Source organism: Danio rerio, chromosome 7, assembly GCF_049306965.1.
Source record: "Danio rerio strain Tuebingen ecotype United States chromosome 7, GRCz12tu, whole genome shotgun sequence".
Classification (NCBI taxonomy): domain Eukaryota; kingdom Metazoa; phylum Chordata; class Actinopteri; order Cypriniformes; family Danionidae; genus Danio; species Danio rerio.
This window is the reverse complement of record NC_133182.1, coordinates 12,865,742-12,874,725: the sequence shown is the minus strand read 5'-3', so window position 1 is coordinate 12,874,725 and position 8,984 is coordinate 12,865,742. Positions and strand designations below refer to the sequence as shown.

The following is an 8,984-nucleotide window of genomic DNA, read 5'->3' as shown; positions in this document are numbered from 1 at the left end:
AGAATCTCCCTCGTGTTCCTGCCAAAGCCTTGATATATAGTGTTTTTTTTATTAAGAAAAAATACAAACAATACAAACACGCCGAACAATATGTCATGGATAAAAATAGCCTAATAAAAACCAAAATAAACAAAACGGGTAGATAAATAAATCATCACTCATTAAAGCAAAAGGTTAAAGACGTCTATCCACAGTAAAGGGGTTCTCCGAGATGCTGCCGTGACGTATGCGGCTCTCCGCCAATCAGAATCCTCGAAACAAACATAACCGACCAGCAGCACTTGTCAGTGAGGAAAGAAGAAAACCCACCGCGAAATGCAGGACCATCTTCCCCCAGCGGCGGTGAAATAACCCGAAAGCGATTCATACATCTGTTTTTATGCGCTTGGGAAGGATTATATCAGCATTTTTGGCCCCTCGAACGTTTTCTTTTCGCCTTATTTCGTGTTTCGGCTTGTTTTAAGGATGTCGGTGGCGGGGTTTAAGAAGCAGCTGCACAAAGCGAGTCAGGTAAGGAGACGCCCGAATCGTGCTGTTTATGTTTTAAAACCCGAGTTTTAGAGGCTTTAACTGGTGGATTTGCAGAAAGAGCTCGTGTATTGTGTTGGCTGAAGTGTTCTGCTGGGCTTTTGTGTTTTAAGAGGCCCGTTAGAGCGGCTGAACCGCCTCAGAGCCGCTTCACTTCTCATCTGAATATTTCCTTCAACTTTGCTACATTTCCCTCAGCGCTTTTGTTTATATATCTCGCTTCGTTGTGACGTAACTACGCGTTGTTGCACACACGCTTTTTGTAAATAAATGTATAAATAGCTTTATTTTTTTGTACTAGACTGCGTTTTCGACCTTTTTTTGGTAACGATGTAAACTTTAAGAATTAAAATACAACTAGTAATGAATAAAATCCTGATAAATGTACAAAACAATGTTGCACAAACATTTATTTTTGTAAATAAACATTTATTTTTGTAAATAAATGTACTATACTGCGTTTTTAGACAACTTGTAGCAATTTTAAAACAATAAGAATTAAAATACAAATGTTTTTAGGTGTCTGATTGAATAAAATCCAGATAAATGTACCAAAAATACATGTTGCACTCACCCTTTTTTTGTAAATAAATGTATAAATAGGTTTATTTTTGTAAATAATGTACTAACTTGTACTGCGTTTTTCAACCATTCAATGATAAAAACATTGAGAATTAGAATACAAATGTTTCCAGGTGTCTGAATGAATAAAATTCTGATAAATGTAGAAAATACATGTTGCACACACATTGTTTTGTAAATAAATGTGTTAAACTACGTTTTTCGACCACTTGTAGTAACGATAAAAACATTAAGCATTAAAATACAAATTTTTCCAGGTGTGTGAATGAATAAAATCCTGATAATCATGCAAAAATACATGTTGTACACACGTTTTTTTGTAAATAAATGTACTATACTATGGTTTTTGACAATTTGTAGTAACAATAAAACATTAAGACTTAAAATGCAACTGTTTCCAGGCGTCTGAATGAATAAAATCCTGATAAACGTACAAAAATGTTGCACCCACAATATTGTTTTTGTAAGTAAATGTACTATACTACGTTTTTAAACCATTCGTAGTTACGATAAAAAACAATAAGAATTAAAATACAACTGTTTCCAGGTGTTTGAATGAATGAAATCACAATAAACGTTCAAAAAACACATGTTGCACACACATTTTTTGTAAATTAATGTCATTAAGAAATAAAATACAAGTGTTTACAGGTGTCTGAATGAATAAAATAATGATAAATGTACAAAAATATACTGTTTCCAGGTGTTTGAATTAATAAAATTATAATAAACGTACAAAAAATACAAGTTGCACACACATTTTTTTGTAAATAAGTGTACTATACTGCATTTTTCGACAATTTGTAGTAACAATAAAACATAAAGAAATAAAATACAAATGTTTCCAGGTGTCTGAATGAATAAAATCCTGATAAACGTACAAAAAATGTTGCACCCACAATATTGTTTTTGTAAATAAATGTAATATACTGCGTTTTTTGAAAACTTGTATTTACTATAAAAATATTGAGAATAAGAATACAAATTATAATGAATAAAATCCTGATAAACATACCAAAAATACATGTTGCACACCCATTTTTGTAAACCAATTTACTATACAGCGTTTTTCGACAATTTGTAGTAACGATAAAAACATTAAGACTTCTATGTTTCCAGGTGTCTGAATGAATAAAATCCTGATAAACGTACAAAAAATGTTGCACCCACAATATTGTTTTTGTAAATAAATGTACTATACTGCATTTTTTGATCATTCGTAGTAACGATAAAAACATTAAGAATTAAAATACAGCTGTTTCCTGGCGTCTAAATGAATAAAATCCTGATAAAAGTACAAAAATACAGGTTGCATACATTTTATCGCATTGTACTGCGATGGCTGCTTAAATGATAGTTGTGATTGTGTTCATTAATTTGTATTATTACTTTTATATATATTATTCATCAGTTATCATAATCATGTTCTTCAACATGGGGGATGCCCATTAAAAGTGTGGAGGCGTTATCATGTTGCATGATGTTGTCATTTTTGGTTAAGATAACAGTATTAATATGATGTCACTTGTGACCAGGAGATCTGTGATAAACAAATTTGACTTTTACTCCCTAAAACCTACTAAGAAGTTGCTAGCTCTTTAAATTTTTTGTGTGAATGTATATCTCTGTATATGTTTATTATCAGTTTAGAGTAATTATTTTAATCAGTATATTTTAAATAACATATTTTTTTAATTATGATTTATATTTGAATTAACAATTTCATGTTTTAGGTATCTGAATGAATAAAATCATGATAAATGCACACAAATATTAGACAAATAGACAAATATTTAATGCATATCTAATGTTCTTAAAATATAACTGTATGTTAATAATATATTTAATAATATTTTTTTATTAGTGAGACAAAAACAGATGTCATTAAAACCCCAACTGTTTTCATATTCTGAATAATTCATCCAAAAAATAATTGATTTATTTAGTTTTTTCATCCTTGCGAATGTCATCAATGTCAACTGGATCTTCTATAGTGAAACTTGTTGCATTTAGTCTGATTAAAGAATACAATCTCGCGTCCATCTGCGTATCTAACTGGAATGAAGAAAATATTTTCTGTTTCCTTGCTACTTCAGTTATTTAAAATAATATTTTTTCTGACACATCAAACTATGAAGCCCAGCTGTTTTGTCAAAGACAGCATATTTTACCAGCTGGCAGGCAGACAGACACATTCAGACTCTTTGTTTTGCACTTTCACTTCTGCATGTGAAGTCTTCTTTGTTCAGCCATTCTGAATTTAGCATCCGCTTTCAGTGGAGGATGTGTTTGTTATGGAGAGCTGTCAGATCGCTCTTTACCTGATTAATGTTTTGCAATAACTTGGGCAGCAGGTGGTTTAGGGCTTTAATAGTTGGATCAGATCTTGCTACCTCAACCGCACACGTCAAATTATAGAGGTCACAATTTAATTCCTGTTATTTGCAACTCCGGTTACCAAAATGAATGCAGTGGATAAGGCTTCACAGTCTGCATAACTATTAATTAACATTATATGCATAATTAGGCAGACGGGTTCAAAATCTGTTGATTGTTATGCACAAAAAATGAAACTAGGGAATCAGATTAATGTTAAATTAATAATTAGATTTTTTACATCTACAATTATGCTTTTTTTTTTGTTTGTTTTATTTTGTAAGATTTAGAATGCTAAAAGGTCATGTCTGTAGGATTTTACCTCTTCTAAAACATAAAAATACCATAATATGTTTGCAGATATTTAAGAAACATGCTAAATAAACATTCTTGCTTATCTGAAAAACAATGCTGAAGTCAGATATTCCACGGAACGTCTGTCTTTGTTTTTCCCTTTCACCCGCCCAATGCCAGTTTTGCCAAATTATATTTAAACTTCAAAAGAAGATTATGTTTTTGTTGTAAATAATAGGGTGTATTTATTATTTTGCACACTGCTGTGAATAAATTAAAATTGTAAAAAGCAAATGCAGAAAAATGTGAAGCATACAGTATTCAGTGTCTTGTTCTCAGAAACTTCACTAAATGCAGTGATGTTTATCTTTACTGTAGTTTTCAAATGGCTGTGCAAATAGTATCTAGTGCTGTCTTGAGCAAGTGTCACCAAAATCAATCATCAATGCTTGCTTTTGAGGAATGAACTATCCATTTTGAGCAAGCGAGACAATTTTACAGGTTATCAACTAGGTTTTGCAGTTTGTGCTAATTCTTTTGAGAAAAGCAATCACTGTTGTGTAATTGTAAATAGTGTTGTGAGAAATGCACCAAAGACACTGAGAAAAACTGTAAAAAAAAGTTATAATTAAAGGGTTACGAAACACCAAAACACATTTTTTTTAATCTGTTCCAGTTTAGCTAAATTAATTCATGCCTCCTCCTGAAGTGACGTGCGATGTGTCTTCGCCGTTTGCGATGCATTAAAACATTGTTTTACAGCTGCAGCTACGCTTCATTCTCGAAATGTATAGTTTCTCTAAAGTGATGTACACAAACTATAAAGTATACTATGAGCAGGGATGCAATCAGCCAGCGCAGTTGTAGCTCCATAGTCAAAAGCAACATTTTGTGTCTGCCGGTTTGTTGCGGGAGTTCATTGGCATTTTGTCCGCACGTGAATTCTAATCAATCGAAAAGCAGTTGAGGAAATACGTTCAACAACATCTGGCCTATGAATGATGTGGGTTTTGTCAGATGACTGCATTTTGATTCTTTTCAACTGGTTCAAACCAAAGCAATCAGTGTGGCAGAAAATGCAACAATGTATCATTTATTGCCCTTGGTCCAGACCAAATGAACCGAGCTACAGATGTGAAAGCACCCTTATCCTCTTAAATCATTTAGTCAGTGTTAATTTTGCTGACTGTTTATTAAAATTCTCTATTTTTTGATCAGCCACATTATTGCACAAATCATCACCTAAACAAACCAGTAAATGGATTTTGAACACACGCAGCCTTACTTAATCAGCATGGCCTTTTGTTTCCCGTTGTATTGTTTTTGAACCGCACGCTGTGCCCACCGACAAATCTGCAGACTGTGTTTTAAAAAAATATTATGATGGCACATTAGCACACATGTTTTGAAGGAATAAAAAAGTGGATATTTTCCAAAGTGAATAAGCTTTTCTCTCTATACTGCATGATTTCAGACTTGCGCTGGTGACGTTTCCATGGACCCTGAGGCAATATACACATTTTTTTTTCATAAAAAGTGACATATTACAAGGAAACGCAACCCCAAACAGAGCGAGTCATGACATGCTGCATTCACATTGCACTACTCATTTTATCACAGTAATCTCCCTAACATTAGGCACACACTTTCAGTATTGAAATGAGTTCAATCATGGGTGAGCTTCAGTAGTTTACAGTTGCTTCACCACATTTTGCATTCACACTGTGCTGTAATGGCAGACATACAGTTCTGGTGTGATCGGACAAAAATTAGGGTTAAAAGTATCGAGTTCGGTACAGAAATGTAAAAAAAACGTCAATTTCCAGCTTATATTCGAGCGCTGTTGAGCTTAAACACTAATGATTAGCCATTGCATTCACATGCTCAACGGAAATTACCAAAAAAAAATCTACAAAATAGAATTAATTTTGTATTCCATTAAATGCATCCCATTGCAAATTAGTTTTAAGTTGTTTTGTGGTATTTATTTTGTGCTGTGCAAAGAACATCACTAAAGCAATGCTTTATTCATCAATAACATGTCCCTGTAAACATCATTAGTGTGAAAAGGAACACAATATTTGGTGTCATACTGCCCTTAGAGTTCATTCATATGTAGCAGTGAGTTGTTGTGCAGTTTCAAAAAAATATGTTGAAGCACATGTGTCCTATGAGTGGGCCTGTCACGATGTCCAATTTATGTTGTGTTATATAATGCATCAAAATTTATTGCGACTTAAACTTTTTAAGACCATTTTATGCCACTTATTAGGCTCTTTAATGTCAGAAGGACATCATAATGCAAGTATGCTGTTTCGAAGGACACATGATGTTTTAATCTAAAGAACATTTCATATAATTATAGTAATTGTAACAATTGAATAATTAATTAGTCATCGTAATCAGAATGTGAATATGTTCATTCTAAACATAATAATAATAATAAGTGAAAAAAAAAATGTGAAGTAACAAGAACTAGAAAAAAGTAACATGTTTAACAAAGTTAGGCACCACCATGAAAATATCTGAATTTATGGTAAAAATTAAAGTGTTTTTTTTTTTTTTTTTTTTTTTAACCATATTGACACCTCCAATAAAGATTAGTTGCAATGACAGACTGCAACAGGGATGCTCGATACTGGAAAAATATGCAATATTGTTGTTGAGTATTGTGATAATGATATTACTTGTGTTATAACATTTCCCTAGAAAAATTATATTTTTATTAGTCATGTTTATTAATAACCTAAACAGGTTATATATATATATATATATATATATATATATATATATATATATATATATATATATATATATTAGATCAAATTAATTTTATAGTTCAAATATATAGTTTATATTCATATAGTTTTATAGTCCAGACTAAAAAAAGGTTTCTAGGTGCAAACATTTAGAGCCCTATCATACAAAAGGTGCAAGTCCAACGCAACTCTAATTTCCCCCCTTTTTTTGCCACATAGTTTAAATAGCAAATACATTTGCACCACTTAGTGGACTCATCAGTGTGCTGGTCTGAAATTACGGACAATTTAGCCTACCTAATTCACCTGTACTGCATGTCTTTGGACTGTGGGGGAAACCAGAGCATGCGGAGGAAACCCATGCGAAGGCAGGGAGAACATGCAAACTCCACACAGAAATGCCAACTGAGCCGAGGTTCGAACCAGCAACCTTCTTGCTGTGAGGTGACAGCACTACCTACTGCGCCCTCGCCCTATTGCTTTTTTTGAGGAACTAAAAAAGACGGCGCAATTGACCAGCTGAAAGCAAGTCTAAAGTAAAGTGCAGAGTGTGTTAGTTATGCGCCTTAAACGCATACACCTTGCTTAATACACCATAGTGTTATGCAACTGACTCTTAAAGGGAATGGGAGATCAGACTCTGATTGGTTTAATGCTCGTTTTGCTCAAAACACACAAATAACTCATTAAGAGAATAAGCACAACCCTGTTAAACTATGCACTGCAGAGCGTATTTTTCCATCCTTAAAATAGCAAAAGTGGATTCGGACAGGCCCTTAACGCTTTTGCGCCATACGACTTAGACTTAGATTGTTAAAATAGAGCCCTTAGTCTTAAAAACAGTGTGAATAATTGTAAACCTCAGCAGGTATTCTTAATATGGCTGTTGTATTTTTCCTCTTTTATCCACCATTTGTATTTATTTTCAGCTTTGAGTTCACTTTTGGGCTGCTCTAGCCAATAATAGAACAGCAAGTACTGGGGAGGCGGGGCTAAAGATATTCATACATGATTCTATAACACTAATTTTATTAGACATGTGGTATAGGTTAATTGAGTATGCTACAATTGATCGTAGTGTATGTGTGTGAATGAGTGTGTATGGGTGTTTCACAGTGATGGGTTGCAGCTGGAAGGGTATCCGCTGCGTAAAACATATGCTGGATAGGTTGGTGGTTCATTCTGCTGTGGTGACTCCAGATTAATAAAGGGACTAAGCCGAAAAGGAAACGAATGAATGAATGAATCTGAGTGTGCGTCGTGCTGCTTGCGTGAAAATGTAATTAGAATACAGGACAGCGTACACCCAACTCTGATGGCTGATATTCTAAAAATTGAGGTTATGTCTATGTGTTGTGCGATATATTAATATTTTGGTTATTGCATCAGACCTACCAATGTTAGATACAATCAGTAGTTAGCTTAGAGGCGCAAGTAAACACCTTAGTTATGAACTTAAGCATTGTTGGAAATTACATTTTAGTTAAAAACCAATATTCTGCTTAATTTTATAATATTTTGCTAACCATTTCTCATGTTCATCTTAACTGCTTTTTATTGCACTCCAGTAGTCTTTTTCAAATACAAAGTTCACTAGTTGTCATTAGTTGACATCATTGTTTAAACAGATTTTGATCCGGGAAGCACCGGGCAGGCAAGAACTTGCCTGTAATATTGTACTGTTTATTCCCACTGTATTCAACAGATCCCTGCATGAATCTGTTGTGAGTTTCACTTTTACAGATTGTTTCTCAGAAAATCTGAATTCTTCAGGAACAAAAGCAAGTAGTGTTTGAAGGGATTTTTTTTTTTTTGTCAAGGAAATCAGAGTAACTTAGTAGCCAGATGTCAACATGAATCAGGGATAGGCATGATTGATAGTGTGAGTTTTTGATAAAACATGCAAAATGATGTTGTTTACTTAAGTTGCCGTAAGTGCAAAGGTCTTTTTAAATCAATTTATTTGCATAAATTATGCTGAAAAAAAGAAAATGCACTTTTTTATGTTATGCTGAATAACTCACACTTGTTCACTCTAATAGGGTTTTCTTTACTATTAGAAATATCCTGTAAGGGAGAAGCTCAGAGGAGTTTATTGGCTTTCTTTAAAGTCATTTAGTCTGATTTACATGCATGGATTAAATGGAAATGTAGTTGTCTCTTGATATTGTTATTACTGTAAATACTTTACTTTTTTTCTTACAGTCTGACCCAACACTTCTGCTAAATGTTTGTAAAAAACCCAAACATGATTATTTGACATACAAAAGGATCATTTAAATATTATTTGAAGTATCAAATTATTTTTAGCTCTTTTATTAGACACAATACACTTCTGGTTTATGTTTGTCAAAGGCCCAAACACTATAGAAGGCAAGGGGCACAACACACTCACGCATGCTTTCCAGGTGCACATAGTCCACAGCTCACACCCAAGTATACAAG

At 33.3% G+C, this 8,984-nt stretch overlaps 1 protein-coding gene across 2 annotated transcripts in view; it reads left to right on the top strand.

Annotated features, from left to right (window-relative positions):
* Positions 1-289: 289 nt before the first annotated feature.
* sh3gl3a (SH3-domain GRB2-like 3a) overlaps positions 290-8,984 on the top strand; it is a 62,458-nt gene continuing 53,763 nt past the window's right edge. Inside the window, exon 1 of one of the 2 annotated variants that reach the window (XM_073907016.1) lies at positions 290-510. In XM_073907016.1, the coding sequence (XP_073763117.1) occupies positions 466-510 (45 nt within the window). In that variant the 5' untranslated portion in view covers positions 290-465. 2 annotated transcript variants of the gene reach the window in all.